The sequence below is a fragment of the Fistularia commersonii genome, chromosome 32 (genome assembly GCF_037954325.1).
Source record: "Fistularia commersonii isolate RoL2024-O1a breed Wild chromosome 32, RoL_Fcom_v1.0, whole genome shotgun sequence".
Classification (NCBI taxonomy): Eukaryota; Metazoa; Chordata; class Actinopteri; order Syngnathiformes; family Fistulariidae; genus Fistularia; species Fistularia commersonii.
Genome location: NC_141315.1, coordinates 6840257 through 6862872, shown reverse-complemented (window position 1 = coordinate 6862872; position 22616 = coordinate 6840257). Strand labels below are relative to the sequence as shown.

General features: G+C 40.9%; 1 protein-coding gene across 1 annotated transcript; it reads left to right on the top strand.

The window, feature by feature from the left end:
- Positions 1–568: 568 nt before the first annotated feature.
- Positions 569–16473, top strand: timp2a (TIMP metallopeptidase inhibitor 2a). The gene is made up of 5 exons (XM_086140089.1): positions 569–1111; positions 10241–10341; positions 10415–10523; positions 12243–12367; positions 14215–16473. Exons 1-5 carry the CDS (start codon positions 982–984, stop codon positions 14410–14412), a joined length of 663 nt encoding a protein of 220 aa, XP_085996215.1. The 5' UTR covers positions 569–981; the 3' UTR covers positions 14413–16473.
- Positions 16474–22616: the final 6143 nt, after the last annotated feature.

Here is a 22616-nt window from a genome sequence, read left to right as displayed (position 1 = left end):
AGCTGAGTGACAGCGGCCATATTCTCATAATAATATATTTTATTAATAAGTGTCTCTTAAAACTCAAGGACACTTTTACAAAACGGAACAGTGGATAAAAACAACATACAGTCAAAACAACACACACAGATAAAATAGAAGATGAACAAACAGTTAAATAATAGAAATAATAAGCACCTTTCTTAAAGCCCAAGGGCAGTTTACATTAGAGAACAGTAGATAAAATTGGCATCGGGAAAACAGTAATGGATAAAATCGACATTAAATAGAAAATGAAAAAAAAGTTGTCATATAATAATAATACATTTTATTTAAAAGCGCCAAGCGACATATTACAATGGAGTAAATTGTAAACAGTGGATAAAAATAACATTAAACAAAATAAAAATAATTAGAAAAAAAAACATTATCGCATCTTATCTTGCGTTATGTGGTATCATTTGTTGTCAAAAAAAGTAAAAATTTAGATCAGAAGTGTTTTCGAGTTTTTTTTTTTTTTTTTGTATTTTTTAATTTTGTATTTTTTTCAGTGTCCGGACGAGCGCCCCCTATCGACGGAAGAACCGCCGGGGGAGGAGCCGCAGCGGGCGGCTTTATAAAACCGCCTTGATTCTAATTGCGAAAAAACACACCCGAAAGACTCCGCACAGGATACCCACTCACCTCGCCTTCGGTACCGGAGCAACGCTAGCAGAACGGCCCGGTGTCTTCGACGTCGTTGGGTGTCTGTCGGTTTAAAAAAGAAGATAAGAAGAAGAAGAAGAAGAAGAAGAAGAGGAGGAGAGGAGAGGGGGGGAAGCCGCCCGCCCGCCGCTGGATCCCAGACCTCGGACGCATCTGCGCAGCACAAGGCAGCGAAGAAGAGGGGCGGAAGCTAGCCAGTCGCGGGCAGTTTCCACGTCTGAGACCACGAAAAATAAATACATTTATTAATTAAAAAAAAGGTATTAAAAAGAAATACATTTAAAAAAAAAAAAGAAAATGCCGTTTACCGTTAACGGCATCCTCTGTGCGCTCCTGCTGCTGGTCGTGTGGCGGGCGGAGGAGCGGGCGGAAGCCTGCAGCTGCGCCCCGGTACATCCGCAACAGGCGTTCTGCAACGCGGACGTAGGTGAGTACGACTCCCGCCCTCCCGTTTCCCAAGTTGGGGTGTTTTTGTTGTTGTTATTGTTTACCCGGCGCCAAGTTGCAGCGGGCTCCATCTGCGAACCCGCTGGAAGGAGGGGTGGGGGGGTGGGTTTGTCGCTCCACTGGGCCCCGGACAGTTTGCACTGCAGAGCCCAAACCAGCAGACACATGCAGATGTCATTATCAGACCTGGGCAGCTCTGACCTCGAAAAAAAACGCCGAAAAGTGTACGTTTCTGGAGAATCATGGACCAGCGCCAATGTGTGGACCTTCAATCTGCAGGGAAAGGGGGTTAAGGGGAGTATACGCCTCTTAATAACCCAGGCAAATCTGCCACCTCAGAGATTAAAATCTGTTGTTTTAGACATTCGCGGTTGCATAAGGGTGGACTGGTCCCAGAAGGCTGGATCTGATTTAATTGAAACATATCCAGTCGGAGTACTTTGCGTAAATGTACCAGAACCGGTCGAAGAAGCGTCCCCACCTGTAGTCCAAGGACAGAAGTCGGAGAGTCACCCAGAAAAAAAACTGAAATATTTGCAATGAGAATCACAACATTTCCATTTTTTGATATCAGATACTGACTAAGGAGGATCCTGCTTTTTCTCTCGGCTATTTTCAAAAATTTGTTTCGACGAGTCAGGCTCACAGGTTTCTGGCATCACAAATACTTTCCAGTCCCGCTCCCTATATCCAGCCAACACATGCGTGTGTGTATGTGTGTGACTGTGTTTTGCATTGCAGGATTAAGTTCGGGTGAGAATAAGATTAAGAATTACCGGAGAAATGGGAAAGATTTACTTTGACCTTTGCACTGATCCAACCGCGATCCACTGAACGTCTGTGGTGGTGGTGGGGCAACAGAGCACATCGACCACACTGCACAATCATTAAAATATCCTCTCGATGCATAGTTAGCGACAACATTTTGCAATATTGAGTCATAATATGGAACTCCGAAACAAAGGATACTAAAAGTAGGTGACTTCGTTTTGTAGATCTGGCCTGTTGTTGGCTGTAAGGCTAAAACTCTTATTTTATGAAAATAAGGCTTTATAAATGAGGCTTTATTGAAAAGCTAGAACACAAAACTGTTTTACATTCAAGATAGTTATTGAAAAGATTAAGTTGTGGACTAATATGCAGTTTGTTGGATTAGAAACATAAACCTCTTAAGATGTCGCTTCGGTTTCATACTTTGTATATAAAATACCGCAGGGGCCGTATCGTGCATCTGACAGACCCCAACCGTATCTCAGCCGTCTTATCTATGGTAGACTCGGGGCAGACGTGTTGGACGGCACTCTTCCACCCGCCATCAAGAGGGATTATGTTTTGGAAGAGTGCTGTACATCCCCCTAGTTCCACTGCCCCGTGCCAAGGTGAAGCCGCTTACTCAGACGCTCAGTGTTGATTTTTCCTTTCGTGTATCGCCGGCCTTGTGTATTTGTGCATCGTAGGCTGTAAAATGCGCCGCGTTAATGCGAGTCAGCTGGTCACGCAGGAAGCGGGAGCGTGTTTACCAGGCTTCGCCCCGGAGTTCGGCGGCTACGGGGATGAAGCGCCGTCGCCTGGCCTCGCTGGGCAACGTGGCACCAAGGAGGGAAAGCACAGAGCGGAGGACAAGGGATGGAGAGAGTTTTAGCGGTCGGTCTGCGAGGAGACGTTTCAAAGGGGATTGAATCTCAACCGCAGAATATGTCACATCGGGAGCCCTCCTCCCCTTTTTTTTCTTATTTCCATTCCTGCCTTGTTTCTTCCTGCAAGGGTTGGTGCTGGGAGGAATGACAGGAATGCTGCTGGGGTTTTCCAAACTTTGCTCCGGTGTAACGCAGGGACACACATTTCACAGTCTAAATAGACAATTGTGAGTTTGCCGCCATGGTGGACCCTCGCACACACCCCGGCTCGGATGGCATCTGGCTGTCAGTAATGGGTGTGTCTTATGCATGTGTGTGGGGGGATGCAATAAAAGTTGCAGTGTGAGCTGAAATATGTGTGGTATCCTCGAGAATTAGGAACCTCAAGACCTCAATTCATGGTCTTCATCTTTCTTTTTGGTCTTTCTTCAGCCGCACACGCTTGGTGGTGCGCTGGTGAGGCGCTCGTGCTTTTGATTTCTCGTTTCAACACGACCGCTTGATTCCCAGGTGTGACTCAGCCTCTCTTTGAACTGGTGGGTTTTGAAATCGGATGTCCTGCAGCAGAAGTGCGTTTGTGCTGTTTGTTTTGAAACGCCCCGTGAGTCAATGTCGCTTTTATGCTCACGGAGGGATGAAGAAGGACAACTGCCGAGATGAGTGCATTGTCGGGCGATGATTTCAGGGGTGCGAAACTGTATCTTTACAACTCTCAAAACGGAGCTTTCTGAAATTACCACTGACCCTGTTTCTATTTACAGAGCAAATTAACTCGATATCGTGTTGGAAGGGTGACAACGTGAACATCGGAATACGTTGACGCAGACAACAACGATGACATTGTCCTCCCTTCCTTGAACATCTATCAAACCCTTAATGAGCAAACAAGAAAACCAAGGATCCTTCAGAAGTTCTCAAATTTTAAAAACTGTCGAATTACATAAAGTGATTTGAAGAACCTTCAGAAGCTGTGCCAGTGGTACCTTGTTAGTTTACCAACATAACTTTGCTTTGCACCATGCCAAAAGGGAATGGTTAAGAACCACAAATCCAAAATATATAAATTTTTCCTTTATGAACCATCAGGATATAAATTAACAGGTTAGAAAAGTTAACAACTGCAGCTACTGGAGACTTAGGACTTCAGCGGTATGATGATGAAATATGTGGCACAACTACTGTTGTAGTAATCGTTCCTTCCGTTGTGCATCGTCCAATGACGATGCAACAGTTCTTTACCGGTTTGTTAAAATACAAAATTTATTTGAGGAGCCTTTTCAAATGGTTTACTGAAAATTCACCAACCTCATAGCAGCCCAAAGAATAATGGGGAACATCACAATTGTTTTTTAGGGCACCTTTTTACAAACTTAAAAGATGTTGGAGAAGCCCAGTGGACTTAATCTTGAGGTTCTCCAAGGCACTATTTCCGGCAGGATGACCTTTTTTTTTCCCAAAAAGAGTTAAGAATCATCCTCTTATTGGAAACAGTTAATTCAACGTGGCTAACAAAAATGATGGGTGTTGTTGGTGATGTTGCAAACTACAGCTGTGGATTTAATTCAGCCTCATATGCAACTTATTACTTATAGATTTAATAATTTTAGTTTCCAGCATTGATACCAGCCCCGTATGGAGTGCAGATTTTAGAAGAGCAGCCCCGTCGGATGACTGTACAGATAGCGGTCCAGATAGCTGATGAGTTAAAAGATTCAAACGTCCAGATCATTCCTGCTTGATGGGGTTGGGCGAAGTAACTTGAGTCAATATCACAAATATGTCAACTTCACATCGATAACAATCTCCTACTCGATATTATTTCTCCATCCCTTCGAAATAGCTCTCCTGCATTTCACTCCTTTTTGTCCTGCCGCCCTCACCGAAGCCAAACCGTGTGTAAACAGTAGACGTGGCGCTCCGTCTTAGGTACAAGCCCCCTGGACTGTAGCCTATTTGTTGACTCAGTGTTTGACCGTCTTTGATCCCCACCCCTTTGCTTTTAGGAAGCCAGAATAAGGCCGGACAGACAGGATGGAGGCGCGGCACCAAACACATTTTATTTACATGATCAAGATTAAGTCCTTTGGAGTTCTTGTGTGTCTTTTTTTCCCCGTACATTTTCACTTGATTTCCCAGCAAAGGTAAAACAACAAACATCGAGGCACCCCTCGGATATACCGACAAAGGGAGCATGTATGTTGAGTCACAAGGGAAGACTGCGGAAAACCACTAATGCATTGGTTCTTTCCCACTTTCCCAATAAATTGCTCTGATCACTGGACAAAGCTGTCGCCATCACCCTGAATCCAGATTTTGTCCAAGATGTGAGTGCAACGAGTCCAAAGTAATCGATCTTGCGGTGCACAAAGGCAATCTGCTTTCCCTTTACTCCACCATTTGCACCCTCAGTGACCTGATCAGGGGTTGTCGCAAGTTTTCAGAACCAAACTGATATCTAACCGTCTGTTTGAAAACATGGGTTTAAATTCAAAAGCTCTGGCCCGTCGCTATGACCCCACACCTCCTACTCCGATAGGGTGGAAGAGAAGAGATGGCTGCTGAGAAAGAGTGAGGGCAAGCTGTGAGTCTGGTTAGAAAATGTCCGTTTCCCAAAGTGTGTGTGTGTGTGTGTGTGTGTGTGTGTGTGTGTGTGTGTGTGTGTGTGTGTGTGTGTGTGTGTGTGTGTGTGTGTGTGTGTGTGTGTGTGTGTGTGTGTGTGTGTGTGTGTGTGTGTGTGTGTGTGTGTGTGTGTAGGCAACAACGTTGTAAACAACTCTGTGGTCCGACTGCTCTCTGGGTCCCTGCATGTTCACGTTCTCCCCACAACGCTTCTGTAGGTGCGTCACCTTCTGTTTTCATGCTCCTCATCAGGCTGCAAGCCGTAAAAAAATCTGCCAGTGTCATGCACCTACCACAAAATAACACACACGTGTTATATGTGAGTCAAACATCCCATTGTCACATAAATTAAAGTCCCACAGCGGGGAACTTCCCCAGCGCAGGAGTGGGCGAGGACCAACATGTGCCTACTGATGTTTTTCCATTTATGGAAAACCATTAAGTCTACATTTTGATTAAAATATATGCTTTCGTAGACTTGTCTTATAACTTGCCTGTTGGAACGTGTCTTTTATGACACTTTAGACTTACTTGGGCCTCAGAAAACATTAGCTAGTTCCCGCATCTGCGCTGAAACACATGAAAACGAAAAATCCAATTTTATAAACCCAACACACTGTGCGAGGTGAAACCGCAGGCTTAATGGTGAATCATTCTAGTTAGGGATAAAGAATGAATTTATAAAACGTAGCCGCGATGATCAGCTATGTCTTGGTTTTTACAAGAAATGTGGGTCTGTGCAGAAACGGAAACCAGTTTGACATTTTCCAAAAATACGATCCAAACGTAATTTCGAATGTGGATTATCTATCTATTTATGGAAACCTGACCGATCCACAGTCCTCTGAAACCTAACCCACACTGTCTCTGCTTCTGTCAGTTATTTGTACATTTGAGCTCCGTGGTACATTTATCTGCTGCGAGATAGCCTGCCAGCTTCGTTGCGGTGGCCATTTGCAAAAAATACAGATGACTCTGCTGGAACCTTGTGCTGTATTACTATAAACTCAATCCCATACATGCATTACAGCATCATGGTGGAAACTATACATTCTGTACCGTCAGCGCTCTCAGGCCTTTGGTTCTGAGGTGTTTACGCTTTTTCTTCCATGTTTGCGTGGGCTCATTCCGGATGGACCGTCTTCCTCTCACAGACCAAAAACACGCAATTTGGGTTAAGTGGAGGCTCCAGATTGGCTGTCAGTGTGTGTGTGTGTGTGAATGGTTGTCTGTCTAGTACTGTCCAAGGTGACTACTGGGATTGGCTCCATCCCCTAACAGGATGGGCCGGAGACGTCGGGACCAGTTCCCAGTTCTTTGATTCGTAGGTATTGGTATCATACGCCACTGAGCTTATTGACTTGTTTTATACTTTCTAATCCCCGTCATTGCAAAAACACTGATGTGACTGATACTCACCCTGTGAGAGTCTGCAAATTGAGATTTTTGTTTGCTCGAAGAAACAAGTGTTTTGAATAACCCCGCTTTGCGAGCTATGAATACCATTCAATAAAAGTGGAATAACACCAGCAGTTCTCTTGTGCAGCTCTTTATTATGAATTATTTCCGGGCCGTTCTATGGTACTGCAGTAATTTCAACTATAAACATATTAAAATGAGTGTATTTGAGGAAGGGAACTTATTAGAGCTGCTCTATTGGTTCAACAACATCACTTTACTAATGGGTTAAAGAGGCTCTTACATTTATCATCTTACTAGCTTCCGATTTGTTTATTATATTATTTTCTACTCCCTAGCCCCAAAAAACAGTTAGTTGCTGCATGGGTCTTTCTGCGGATGTCATCACGTGTCCCGGGGCCTGGGTGAATTGTGTCTGAGGGCGACTCGTCTCCGTTGAAATGACAGGTTAAACAGAAGGCCCACATGTCTGGGGCTCCTCAAACCACACGGGGGATGAATAAAAGAAATGGGTCGTCATGCGGTGGATTGAATCGGGGGGGCACTTAGGATGTGGTGTGTGTGTTCACATGGGGTTTGCATGGAAAACATTGCGTAGTGTAGCTGATAGGCATGTATAAGTCATTAAGCCTCATCGTGGTCCAGAGGATTGGGTAACAGGCGAAATGTGGGTCACTTGGTGGTTTATGTTGGGAGTCGCTGGCTGCTGATTGAGCTCTTCTGATCAGGTGACACGATGATCAATGTGCAGTGAAAGTTCTGCAGTCATCACCCCCCCCCCGGTCCATCGCTTCCCCCCCCAACGACAAACCTTCCAGACTGCAGAGGATCCTCCTCCGCCGCTCGGTTGCAGGAGGAACTGAGAAGTAAACACGTCTGCAACACGGAGGCAGACAGATAAGCTCTCATAACAGCAGTCCATTGTAAATAACAAAGTAATTTCCCCTCGGTGTTGCGCCCTGCTGCTGATTCTTCACTCATTAGATTGCGGCTCGGAATGAGGTCAGGAAACGAGAGCGGAAAAACTGAAAGGAATGCAAGCGCGAGCGCCAGCCAGGTATACTGCTGCGTGTGTGTGTGTTTATGTGTGTATTCTGGCTGCTGCTAAATATTTGCTCAAGCATCAGAGTGGAACAGAAATGCAGAGGTTTACTTTCGAGAATCCAGAGTTTCTTTTATTTTATTTTTCCTCTAAAGCTTTGATAAATGACTCCATAAAGATATTTGCTAGTCCCTCCAGCTGGTTCCATCTTGAACCCACATCCAACTTGTTAAAATTCCTTGATTTGTTTTTTTTAAACATTTTTTTAGATGGTCTTTAATAGTTGCTTCCTCTTTTTATTTGCGAGCGGAGAGTTTTAATATTTGTTGTGTTCTTCGTGGCTGTAGTCTCAGTCTCCTAAATTTGCAATTTTTGGTCAAATTTTTCCAGAGCAACCCTCACATATATCACTTTTAAAGGAGATAAATTTAGTTGAATTGAAGCACAGTGACCTCTGCTGATACAGCTGGGTAAAATACACGACTTTAGAGCATCCAGATGTGTTAATTTGCCATTTGGCAAAGTTGCACAGTCTTGTAACATGATACGAAGCTAAACGGCTGACTGCCTTTTTTTAGTGCAAGGAGGAAAAAAAAAAAACAAGATCTTTTTCTGTATGGTGACATCTTATTTAAAACAAGTCATGTGTAAAAAGTTGCTCTTGCTGACCCACACTTGTGCTGGTCAGGACATAGAAACAGGGATTTAATTTACTATTATCCGATCACATTCAAAAAAATAATGAAATAAATAAGTAGATAATAAAAAAGAATTAAAGATGGTCTTTTTTTAACTTTTGACTCTTAATTTTCAAGATGCTACCAAAAATTAGATATAGCATTAACAAGAAGAAATTCACTGCAACTTAATTTTTTAGTGCAATTTTGTGTTGCATTAAGAGTTAAAAAAAAAAAAAAAAACAGAAAAACTATGGAAAATTATTTCCATTCTTTTTACTTTAAATATAAAGGATATAGAATTGTAATCCTGATCACACCCAGTGGCAGCTTTGTGTGTGTCGTCGTGGTTAAACATGCTGCACAGTGGCGACATTACATCTGGGGAGAACGGGGGAAAGAAAGGGAAACAGCGAGAAACAGAAGCAAAAACGAACCAGAGACCATTAACTCTGTGCGTCCCGAACCCCCAGATTTGTCTGCAAGCATTTTAACCGATCCCAAGGGTGTGTGTTTATCCGCGTGTGCTGTTTTTTATGTATTTTTTTTTTTCCCTCCTTTCCCTTTTGGTCATATTTTCCGTTGAAAATAATTGCTGAAAGCATAGCTAAGGCTTGATGTAGCCCGTCAGCCCATTAAAAAACAAACACAGTGAGAAACGCGCCTCCGGCCAAGTCGTTCCCCGGGTATCAGCTTTCAGCTCGTATTGTTATTCTGGGTCTTCGACTGTTTCGTGTTTGGAGTTCCAGAGCCAACTCTTCATGTGCCTGGTTCTGACTCTGCGCTCGACCGTTAAAGCCCCCTTTTTTTTTAATTTGGGAGTTCCTCAACAGGGCTGCTGCAGACCTGGAAGCCCCAGCCGGGCTCGGTGGCTGCGGCCCCTTCTCTTGTTTCTTTTTTTTTTTTTTTTTTTTTTTTTCCGCCTCTTTTAGCCTCAATGTGGCCAAACCGTTCAAGACGACAGGCAGTCCTTGTTCTCATGTGGTCTATCCTCTGTTTTGATAATGATCCCCTATCAGTGACACTCACTTCTCATTCCAGCAAATTTTCAACTGAATGATTTTGTGTCATTGGATCTTGCTTTAATTTTAAATATTTCAGTGGAAGATTTCTGACAATAGTTTAATATTACCTTGATTTAATATGAAGTCGGGATGTATTTGTACAGTCATCTGAATTGACATATTGATTACACGATCAATGATTTCACTTGGCGAGAGTGAAACATCTGTGCATATATTATAACTTTATATTCAAATCTGTCTTGGTACTCTGTCATTAGATGCACCATAAACCAAAAGTTTAAATTCTTTTCAGTGTTGGATATTTCATAAACTACAGCCTCCTGAAATTACAACACACAGTTTTACTGTTTACATCCAGACGCTCATCATTGTTTCCAGGTTAATGGGTTCAACACATTTGACTTCGATCCTTTTTTTTAAACATATTTAGCAGATTGTAGTTTTGGTTTCTGAACATCTGAATGAATTCCTTCATCACTGCAGATTTGCTATCAATTTAATCATAATGTGTGACTAGTTTCATCTACTAGAGTTACTCACAGGCCAGCAGTCTTTATTCTTAAAGATTGTCATCAAACATGTTTTTCAGTTCTGAAGTGAGTCAGATTGATTCCCCTGGTCTTTGGTAATCAGATCCAATTGTTTCTCTCTCTTTTCTGCTGATGTTTTGACGATGTATTTCTGTCACAGTGATTCGAGCAAAGGTGGTGGGAGAGAGAGAGGTGGATTCCGGGAACGATATCTACGGGAACCCCATCAAGAGAATCCAGTATGAGATCAAACAGATCAAGGTAGAGACAGTGGAGGAAAATCTAAGTCGAGCGTTTTACCGCAGCGCATAAAACATGTCTCTTTCGTGTCCAGATGTTCAAGGGGCCCAACCAGGACATCGAGGCCATTTTCACCGCTCCTGTCTCAGCGGTGTGCGGCGTCACCCTGGATGCCAGCGGCAAGAAGGAGTACTTGATCTCAGGTGCGTGCATTATTTCACTCGCAGGGGAGGAACATGTTTTTCTCATATTGGCATCTTTTGTTTAGATAACAGTAAAAGTGTAAACCCTTCTTTGTTCTTTCCTCATTTAATTCTTTCACATATAAGAGGAAGAAATGTGCAGCTGCAGTGAGGACAAAAACCAAACCGCAATAAAAATAAGTATTCAAATATTGATGAAGAATGAAAACAATGATTAAAACACTGACAAAAGTTGACTTTTTAAAAACAATTCATCCACCTGAATTGATGCGTTGTATGTTTTAAAATTTGATGCACAACATTTTGATGTATATCATCTGCCTGCTGTTGTTTACACATCCGTTTTAGTTCAATGTTAAGATTTGAGAGCTCAGAAGGACAAAATGGGGAAAAAAAAATGAACAAACCTTTTTTTTTTTTTTTTTTTTTTTAAATACCCCTCAGGACAATCCCCTCTCCCTGGCCTGGTGTATGCAAAACAAATGCAGGCATGAACAGAGAGCGCCCTGCATGTAAATATTTGTCAAAATAAATGAATTTATGAGGGTGAAATGAACGGCTGATTGGGAAACCAGCAGAAATAGATTATCAGCCCGCAGGCACAAGGTCAGGTTAAGGCCTTGTCTAACTGTTTATGTTATTATGTTTAATGATACGTTCAACTAAAGCTCATGGAGTCTGAAACAACCTTGTCTGGTTCAGAACCGCTCCCTTCTCTCTCAGCTGGAAACGTGCACCATGTATATCTTGTACACCTCTGTCAGATAAAACGAATCTTTTCACCGTTAATATCATTCGATTCACTAGATTTCATACACTGCTGTTTGACATGCTGATCAAAACTTATATAACAAGGGGCAGTTTTTTATTTAACCCATACATATCACAGATGTCGTTCATAAGGTGTCTTAAAATGACAGTTGCAGTTGTACCATCTGTGCCAGTCGGTGGAAAAATGAAGTATGTTGAGTTAACCTCTGACTGTTTCAATGACTTTTCAAGACACCGTGTCCGTCTGCTTTGGTTTGTGAAATTTTTCCTCATCGGACACCTCATCAAAGTCGTTTCTAAATTTAATCTGCGGCCATAAATGGGTCGATTTGTAATTTTTCGGAGCCGGCGTGCTACATCTGGCTTGTGTTGTGACTGAAAGCGGGGCCGTCAGCAGCAGAAGCAGCGGCGGTGTGAGACAGTGCAGCAAGCAGAGGAGACGGAGGGGGATCATGATGTCATGCACGCTCTGGTTTCGCCATCGCAGGCAGAGATTCACCCGCAAACACTAATTACATAGAGTTGTAAGTTGGGGAACTGCTGAGGCTAGCATTTACTCTCTCAGATTTGAGTGACAGAGAAAGGGCTTTCTGTCGCCGCAGCCTCTATTGAAAATTATTCATTCTCCCGACAGTTTGAAGGTTTTAACGGTCAGAGCCGTCGCAGAGAAATGTGAGTCAGGTCTGGAAGAGCAGACTATTAGGTCTCCCAACATGTCAGGAGTTGCTCCGCAGACAGATAGCAGTGTAGGGAGACGGATGCCGCATCAGCAGATTTTTATATTTACCTTGAATGTTTCTCCGTGTTTTGACTGCTGCGGGAGAGACCTGAGCCGTTGTTTGTTCCTGATGGTGTTATCTGATGTTCTGACGGCCCTCCGCTCCGATAAAGCCGTTGCTCGTGTACGAGCTTGTCTCAGAGCCCTTCTGTTGTCCCGCAAACTTGCAGGCAAGGCCGAGGCCGACGGCAGTATGCATGTGACCCTGTGCGATTACATCATGCCCTGGGACTCCTTGAGCGCCACCCAGAAGAAGAGTCTCAGCCAGCGCTACCAGATGGGCTGCGAGTGCAAGGTAAGGCGAGGCAAGGCGTGTGTGTGTAAGTGTGCCCGTGTCTCAACACGTCGGTCAGTAGGTGGCATGTTCTATAATCTTCTTGGTAGCCATCCCAGAATCACCTGCCCTTGCCTATGTGATGCAGTTAGGTGTAGAGATGTACGGGGGATATATTTGTGATTAGCTTACCACCAGGCCTGCGCGTAGGCAAACCATCACCGGCTTTCTCGGGCCGAGGCAAATCCGAATCTGTCTTGGGTGGGTGCGGTTCCCTCCATCCAGACAGCCGGCGGCTGCGAGATTCTGGGCGGTTCCCTCAGAGGTGTGTCCTGCACTGAAAAACTTTTCCTACGGTTTTGTGCGACTCGTGAAAACCCGAGAGCCCACGGGTGTTTCCCAGGCTGCTTACAAATCAGTGCTACCATAGTTGACCCTGCCTCCTCCATCCTACCTACGCACCCCCACCACCACCTCCAGTGCATTACCTTAACAATGTAGTTTATTGATGGGGTTTGAGAAAAAGGGAAAATACTTAACTGGAAATTATGTTGCAAAAAAGACCAGATTTTTTTTTTTAACAAATTCAGAGGAAATATACCAAACGACTCATTTTTTGTCGATACAACATGACAATAATCAATATGTTATGCATTCTCAGGATCGGTAGAATTTTCAGTTTCCATCTTGGTAATATAAAAAAAAGAGATCAGTTGCAACTCTGTTTACCCCCAAGGGTGTGCTCACCTCTCTCCCCATGGTCGTAGCATTTGTCCTGGGTTGCCAAGTGGCTGAAAAGATGTCTGCTCCTCTCAAAAGCAATTGGATAAAACAGGGTTTCTCCTGACGGCGTAAAGTAGCACATTACTTTTAACAAAAAAACAAACAATCCAATTGAACTGCCGTTTCTCTTTCAAGACATGGTGGTGATCACGGAGTGTGAACCCATATCCAAAGGCATTATGTTAAGAATTAACAATTTTCCTCAAGATGAGAAAACAAAGCTTTTGTAAATCTGTGAAATGATGACGCAGAGCAAGATTTTACAAGCCGGTTATTCCCATCAGAAGGAGCATAAAAGCTCTTTTGGCATCTTCCCCTCATACTTAAGTGACCAGAAAGAAAATCTGGACCGAGTGTTATTGGTCCTGTTGCAGGGTACTACTATTACCTGGGGATCTCTTGTGATTAGTAATAATAATAGATGTCATCTATGATCTTAATCCCGAGCAAATCTGCCTCGTCTGTAATTTGGAAAATGAAATTCTACCACAAATTACCTGCCATACTTTTTTCCAAAGACCGAGTTCATGTGATAATAGTAGTCACAGTGATTAGTGGTATTTTTCTTTATGTATGGGCTTTTAATTTTTACACGCCTCTTGCTTGTTTCATAAATATGGCTTGTGCGGTGAATATTTTGAAGTAATGCTTGGCCGCAGTGCTTCTCAGGTAACCCAATCTTTTCTCTGCGTTTTATCCTATCACGTAGGCGAGATGTCTTAATGAGTACTTTCCTAACTCTGCGGTTGCATACCATCAACAGATAGTTTGTATAATCACTTCCCAGTTTTCTTATCTTCAGCAGAAATCTCTTACAGTTAAATTTCCTCAATGTCTTGTCTTTTTCATCAAAATACAGGCGTTCCCTATCCTGTGGTAAGAGGCTGTACGAATCCAAACGCTCTAAGGTCGATTTCTCTCTTGCCCCAGTTAATACTAGCAATACTTACTAGCACTATCTCTATGCAAATGCAGCTCTCGCCCCCCTAGGTGGAATAAAAGGACTAAAGAAACAATGCTTAAAATTTTCCCAAAGTGTGTGCGTAATTGTCTGATGAGATTCAGTATTTGTTGTTTCTGTGCAGATTGTGCGCTGTCCCTCTCTGCCTTGCGAGATCTCCGCTCCCGAGGAGTGTCTGTGGACGGACCTGATGATTGAGAAGCAGGTCCACGGCCGCCAGGCCAACCACTACGCTTGCATCAAGAGGGCAGATGGCTCCTGTTCCTGGTATCGTGGCGTTGCGCCGCCCAAGAAGGAGTTCCTGGATGCCGAGGACCCCTAGTCATGTCTGACTGCCTACTGCACAGCCTGAGAATAAATGTAAACAATTCCATTGAAACATCAGGCGAAGAGATTTTTGATTTTTAAAAGGCAATGTGACTTAAATTGTTCTGGTCTGAAAATAATCTTTAGCCTGTCTTTGTATTTGTTGTCCATTTCAGTCGGTAAGCAATATGAGGGTACTTCAGGCTCAGAGGTTGTTCTCAGAAGCAGCATCTCTTTAAGAAAATAAAAGACATCATGAGACATAGACTGGTCAAGTGATGATGTAACTTCCTCCTGAGGCTGGCGTCAGGAGGATATAAATTCTCGGTGAGACAGAGCACTTCCTGCCCCGTAAAGCTCTTTCAAAACCCTCTGACTCCACCGATCAATCCCCGATCTACGGACAAATATTTCCCAGGCCTCCTCGTTTCTGCTTTAATTACCTCATCTACATTTTATCCCAAAGCCAAATTCCAAGTTGCCTTTTTTCAAATGATTGTCTCCCTCTGTCTGATTAGTTTCTCTCATCGTATCTGCTGGGAACTGCGAGGCTGCTGGTGGGGATAGACGGCCATATTATGCTTCCTTTTTTTTTTTTTTTTTTTTTTTTTTAAAACATTAAACCCAACATGATTCGTCTTGCACAGTGCTGCTTCATTCGGAGACAATTCTTTCTTGTTGTGGTTTTTCACAAAATGTCACGGGCCTCACTGGACCAGTCTATGGTGTGTGTGTGAGAAAGTGATTGCAAAAAATTTTCAGCCCCCCCCCCTTCATAAAGTTACTTACTGGCCCACAGTCTAATCAGAAATTCTCATTTTCTTCCCCCTAGTCCCACTATGTAGCTGTACAGTACCTATGCATATACATTTGTTGTTACTTGATAATAATTATTTACTGCATTAGAACTAGATTTGCACTTTTTTTTCTTTTTGAGGAAGAGTTGCAGTAAAGACAAGAGCCTGAATCCTGAAGTGACCATTATCATCGTCCCCTCCAGACCAACAGATCCACCTCAGGTGCAGAGTTCGCCTAGTTTGAGTGATGCAAGCTTGATCTCGCTACCTTTGTTGTAACAGCTGTTGTAACAGATGAAGCAGGCAGAAAAATATAATAACAGTAAGGCATGTGAGAGGTTCGGACATAAGGGATCCTTTTTTTTCTTTTGATGTTTGTTTTAGATTTTATATGTGAAAGGGAAATTAAAAACAGCTCATGGGATTTCATTTCAGTGACCTTGTATTATCTGTTGATTATAAATGCAAACAGCAGTTTCCTGATTTGCCAATATATTGTCATGGATGGTTCATTTCATGAATAATATACATGATTAATGTTAGCTTTGACTTGTCTTTCCTGCTCCTTTCCAGTTATTAAATGAAAGCTTTATTGCTGTCTTAGAAAGCAAGTTAATCAGAGTTTACAGTGCTGTTTTATACACCTCAAGATAACTAACATGAACAAAAAAAAAAACACTTTCACTTGCCAATTCATAAGGTGCACCTACAAACAAACCAAATCGGTGTGATCCTGCAGCTCTTGTAATTTTGTCTCATCTCGAAAGGAGCAATGCTTATTTTTTTTTTTAAGGCTGTGATTTGTGACGCTGTTAAACTGAACCAAAATAATCCCCAACCCCATCCTTTTTCCATGATGTTGGGCCAGTTGTATGATACTGCAGTTGTTTTTCTAGGTGTACCATATAAATTGGTAGAGAGATTGTTTTTGATGGGATATTAGAGGCATAATTTAAAAGTAAATCCCCATTTCCATTTCTTTGTATTTTTTCAGTGTTATTACCTGTCATGATTTTTGTGTGTTTTGCTGTCTTTGTCCAAAATGTCTTTAGCTGTCGATTGGAGAAGGTCCTCTTGCGCTGGAGTCACGTGAGAGTGAGAGAGCAAGAGAGAGAAATAGAGAGAGAAAGAGAGCAATTGTTTTTCGGAAGAGGTGTAGAGAAATGAGAGCCTTGTGTGAATAGAGGTCTTTTGCATGTGTTTGATGCTTTGTGTAAGTCCAAGCGAAGGACAAATTATTCAGTATTATCAAATAAAATCCACATGTTTGAAAGAACAAATGCAGTGTGTGTGAGTCATTTCAGGTAATTAAAAGCAGTAGGAAATGACATGATTCATCATGTGACTTAACCCTTTTGTTTATAGAGAAAAAAAGGACCCTGGATAAGCAGGAAGCTCAAGGTTTTTAGTGGAAAAACCCAGCCGTGGAGTTTATTATTGCATTATGTATTAAAACAACAAACCTGGGGCTTTTGGCTACTTTCTTCAGTGTGATTTTCTTCTTTAAACAAAAATCCATGCATTCAGTTCAAGCAGCTTTGGCTGTACAGTTTTAAAAAAATTGCCTTGCGTACAGTCATCAATGCATAAAAAGCGACAAAGCCACAAGAAAGTAAAAAAGGGTTAAAAAAATATTATTTTCAAACACAATCCTTGCATCTAAGAGAAAAATTGATATTCTATGTAGAAAATTATGAATAGACAAATTGTTTTCTTTTCATTCACTTTTAATTCACTAGGTTGGAATTGTGGCCTCTGCTAATTAGCTTGACCTACATGCCTAGAGTAAACCATATATACTGTATATAATATATCAAGTGAACCTTGTTTGGATTTTTTTTTTATCTATTTGTTTTTTAACCCTGATGGATATTAATTTACATTTTTGCAATTAAGATTTGAGCATTTTGAATTTATATTTAATTATGAAAAACCGTGCCATTCAAGGTTAACATGCCAGAGCCATTGCTGTTTTTTTGTTAGCTAACTGCTAATCTCCTCACTGTGTCCTGGCCTTTTTTTTCTCGATTATCAGCCACCACAAAAGGGCGACTTGAGTGTGGTGACAAAGAAAACAGGTATGAAACTAAAAAAACTACCAGTACTTTTTGAAGTAAACACTTCTGGTATGATATAATATTGGCTTTGTACGTTTGCTTCGATCCACAATGCTCCTTAGAATAGCATGCTAGCATATACCGACATTTTCCAGGTTGCAGTACGCTTCAGGTCAACCTGAAATCTATTAGAATATGATTTACAATGCAAAAAAATTATTGTAAACCAAAGTATTGGAAACATTCAAAGGATAGAAAAAAAACAACAAGCTCCAGGAGCTGAATTTTCAACCTGAGGGAGTCAAAGTTGTTATCCAATTTCCTTACAAACAGACTGAGCCTTTGATACTTTTGAAACTATTTTAGTGTCCGATATTTTCATTCCGGTGTTGTTAAAAGTAAAGCACTTTAACCCGATATTGTTATGAAACACTGTGTGAAATGACAAAATTATGTGACACAATTACAACATTTGGTCTTGCACAGTGCTTTCATTCTTCCATGCAGAAAGACAAGAGGAATAAAGTTCATGTGTAAATATGGACTATTGTATCAGTCCATCTGTGAATTTCAAATTTCACCTCCTACTCTTGTTAAACAGTCAACCTCCATTTAGCCAGTGTTAATTTCCCACTGTAGTTGTTTACCATATGTGTGTGTGTAGCAGAGTTTGAAAGTGTCGGCTGGAGCACAGACAAATACATTTAAATATATGTGGTTGACTCATAGATAGCCACAACTTGGAAAATATCTGAGAAATATGCAGGCTGAGGCCAGACAGAGCGGTTTTGTCATCTCTGTTCCTTTTCTTCCCAGGGACAGGACTGCAATAATCGCCCTGCGTGAGAGGGGATTTCATTTCTCCCCAAATACAACTTTTATTGTGGAACTCTGAGGTTGGTTTAGAGCGAGGTTGTAAATTTAGTATTTGAGAGTTAGTCACCTGAGGCCATGACCAACCTCTGTCTATTTAAGACACAGCTGCTGTTGACATTGATACAAATATTGGAAACAGGTGGGTTATGCACAAATGAACCCATCATTCATAAATTGTCTAAAAAATAGCTAGAAATAGTTAAGAAAAAGAGGAACTGTTGGTGTACTGTCTGCTTTGAAATCTTTTTTACCCAAACAATGAAGGGCAGACGAGAAGACACAAGTAAACAGAATAAATGGTGTAACCCATCTATTGCAAAAGCTGGATGAGACAAACATAGAGTTGCTTCACTTTTCTGACAGTTCATGCTAGATGAGTGATTTCATTATAGCCTTGCATGATTTCCCCTTTTGGTGCAAAGCCTTGAAAGTCTGCAGTCCTCACCTGTCTCTCAATCAAGTTATATTTTCAGTAACTCAAAGTCTAAATCAAACACCGCCTGTGAATGCAGTTTAAACATAACCAGCTCTTGTAGTGGTAACGCCACCTAGTGTCCACCAGATGACATAGCAGTCTCTCATTATTCCCCCTATACTGTTTTTTACAGTTTGTTGTAACAAGAACATGCATAATCTGCTTTAATGGAATATAGTTACGGCAAATATACAAACAGAGGAAAACAAAAAACAAAAATACTCAATTACCACATAAATGTGTATATTTTCCTGGGTAAAATGTGTGAGCATTTATTTGTTCCTGTCATACTTCTTACCGACTATCACTCTTTTCAACACAAAATCCTGCACCTTTGTTGACACATCACTATCAGGTCTTGAAAAGGTCTGCGTGCAGTCCAACTGTAAATTTCAAATTGAAAAATATGATTTTTACATTTTTACCGTTTATAAAATACATGAAATAGGAATATAGATTTTTTTTTTTTTCCCAACGCTCATAGGTTTTGAAAACTATAATAATATATTAGTAAAATTACCTGTACATTTTTTTACAACATCTATAAACTGGGCATATTTAAGTGCGAAAGGTGAATATCCATTGGCTCTTTTCATGTGACTGTTGGACTGTTCGACGTGGCTTTCCAGTTGTGCTGACGAATGAAGACTGTTATGTTTTTCACAGGATCTGGTTAGTGCAAATGGCAAAATCTAATATGAGTCATGTTGGAAAAAAAGGGAATTCTGTTGAAACATCTTAACCTTAGAGCTGATTATTTTTCCTGACAGGAGCATATATCATGCACGGTTGTGTGTTTCTGGAGCTTCATCTGTGCTGTTGTGTCTAATGTTGTTTGTTTGTTACTTTGTAGAAAACATGTTCTCCAATCAACACCGTCATTGTACACCCAGATCTAATCGGTCGTCAAAGAATGATTTTTACAGGTTTGCGATTTAATACTTACATATTACCAATTTTATTTGACGGAGGCTTTGAGAGGGCACAGGAAATTAAAAGTATTTACTTGGTTCTACTCTCTTTCAGCTGTCTGCCATGTAGGCTTTAGTTGTTTGGAGCTGCTGGTTGAAGGCGGATTCTTTGGGACAGGAATGATACGCTTGTTAATTTGATGTTTACAGCATGTCTCAGAATAAAGAATACAAATCCATTAAATAGCGGAAACTGGTGAACTTAAGACTCCACATATAATAACATAAAATGGGAGGGAGTTACTCTGATTTATTGAACTGACTTTAATAGTGACGTTAATAATAATAATTTATCCTTTAATAATCGTTCTCTGCAATTAACCCATCATGGATGAACCATGAGCAGTAGGCTGCCGTCCACCAGCGCCAGGGGAACAGTGAGGGGTTCAGTGTCTTGCTCAATAACAGTTTGACACACTAGGAGGAGCCGGTTATCGAACCACGAACGCTGAAAGAAAAAAAATAAAAGGTTCAACTTGTATTTTACACTGTTACTTTGTACAGAGAGGAAGAACAAATAATAAAAAACCCTGTGAGACATAAACAAATAGTCTCCAAACTATTATATTCATCACTCAAAGGGTTTTTTTCATCTTTCGTCTGAGATTAAATGCGTATTTTACATATGTGTAGGCTGGAATAAGTTCATGGTATCTCTTATATTTTCAGCTTTTTTGGGTTGGCATGGCAACATGATGCAGGAGGGCCACAAGGGATGAGAAAGAGAAGGTTGCATAGCTAAGATTTTTTTTTTAATACATTTTTTTTTTTCTATGTCAGGACTACCCACATATACCTCCCCACCTCACCCAGCACAATGAATTTGGTTTAAAGGTTTTGTGATTTTCTTTATATTAGATATGTTTATTTCCTCTTCGGCCTCTGCGGTTGAAGGATTCTGCCAAAAAAAGGGAACCTACCATTAGGTAAGTTAACCAGTAGAACCTTCACCACATTATCTTTATTCAAAATTGACATCATTCTGTGAGCTGGAATGAGAGACGGAAAAGATGTACTTTGTATCTGTATTTATTATCAGTTTCCTAAAGAAACAGACTATTTGCTTCTTTATATGCAAATCACATTAGAGTTCACCAAGGCTGTTCACGTCTCACCACCCACTCTTTCATCACCTCCTGCTTCCCCTTTTTGGAAATTTCTGAGGCATAACAGCCAATGCGTGCCTATGTGCGCCACATATGTACCTGCGAGTCCCAATATAATTCTCGATTTCCCAAATGTTATGAAAATATTGTTGAAAAAAAATTGACTCCGTCCCCCAGTTTTGTCAACAGCAAAGACAGAGAGTAGAAGCAATAGGAGATGAAAGGTGGAGCAACCGGAGGCGGAAAGAAGTTCAAATGCGACTGAGGTCAAGTTCAATAAAGATAGTTGAGACATACAATATGTTACATAATGTCGTGTTAAATCATTAGAGAAATAATTTCATAATTCTGCAACCAACACCATTTTATCTGATCTGGCAGGGGTCTCTTTTCTTTTTATCAAATGTTTCTCCGATCAGGTTTTAGATTTAATGAACAAGTATACTAGAGTGCTAACCCAAGACAGCTAACATGGTAAACAGAATTCTTGCTAAAACCAGCATGTTTGTTCTCCCCCTAGTGTGAAATTGCTAACTGCAGAATTGGCCAAAGAGCTTTTAAAATATGTAATTTAATTCTATGTGAATTTTGTGAGTCCATTGCTAAAGAGGAGTAAAACAAATTAGCTGTGTGAATAAAAACAGTTTAACTATTACCAGCTGCTGTTGCGGCCTTCAGGGATGTTTTAGATCAACATTCGACAGCTGAGGAACGAACAACTGCCAGCAGCTTTTTCTGCAATTTCAAAGTAAGTTTATAAATAAGCATGACACATACACATGAACCCTCTCCTCTGTTATGGAGTCATTATTTGGCCTGGAATTTATGCAAAAAACACTTCATCATATTATTCATATTATTCATCAGTCTGCATTATTTATGACACATCTCCGAATGACCTCAAGTTATATGTGTTTGTTAATCTGAATACTGACAGATATATTTACCACAGGTTTTAACACTTAATTCTGCTCTGTCAGGGACCTTAGAGAGCTAAATGTCAGGACTTATCATGACATTTTATCCAGTGTTGCCGGTTTGCCATCACATCTTTAATGGGTGAGATTAAGCTCAAGGTTAGGGGGACATTGGCTGATATGCCATGCTGGTGAAGCAACTTGGCCAACTGTTACACTGCTATAAGATAAATATTCAACCCGGATATTTTTATTTAGCCATAAAACATTTTGACTGTTTTATATTTGTTGTTTTATACAGTGCAGCTGTTGGTGTTTACATCTTAAGAAGCTAAGCTAAGATTCTTCCGCAGAGATTTGTTGCATTTGTCACTGCCATCATATTATATTTAACTGGCAGATGCTTTTGTCTGAAGCTCCTTACAGCGAGTGAATTTACTTTTGTAAATAAACAATAACATCAACAATCTCAAGTTATGCTCTGTATGTGAGAGTTGTTTTTTTGTGTGTTTTTCACTCCATGTCTTTTGTTCACATGATATACTGGTCTGTATTTTGTTCTTTTGTGTTTTCTAGTGATACCAAATTCTGTTGCTCCAAGTGTCTGCTGGTACATTATCTGTATTTTTTTTTTCTTGTCTCACATTGTTCTAGAGAACAGTGACTGACAGTGATTAATGATAAGAATTATCATGCACATAATTCAGAGTACAATTCAGAAGCAAATTTGTACTTTCTACTCAGTCTTATTTATTTGCTGAAAATAGAAGCAACCTTGCTGATAATTAGTTGAATTATAAACTTTTTGGTCAATCTAACTCTAAAAGCTCAATTTAGAACAATTTTGACCTGTTAAATACAAGGTTTTTAAGACAACATCAGCTATTGTACAGTATATAATCATATAATTGAATGGTTTGTAATACCATTGGATTTGGTATTAAAAAAATTGTCTTGACATGAAATGTTGTTATTTCAATTTGTATGATTTTACTTTGCTCAACCACTACCTTCATGTTAG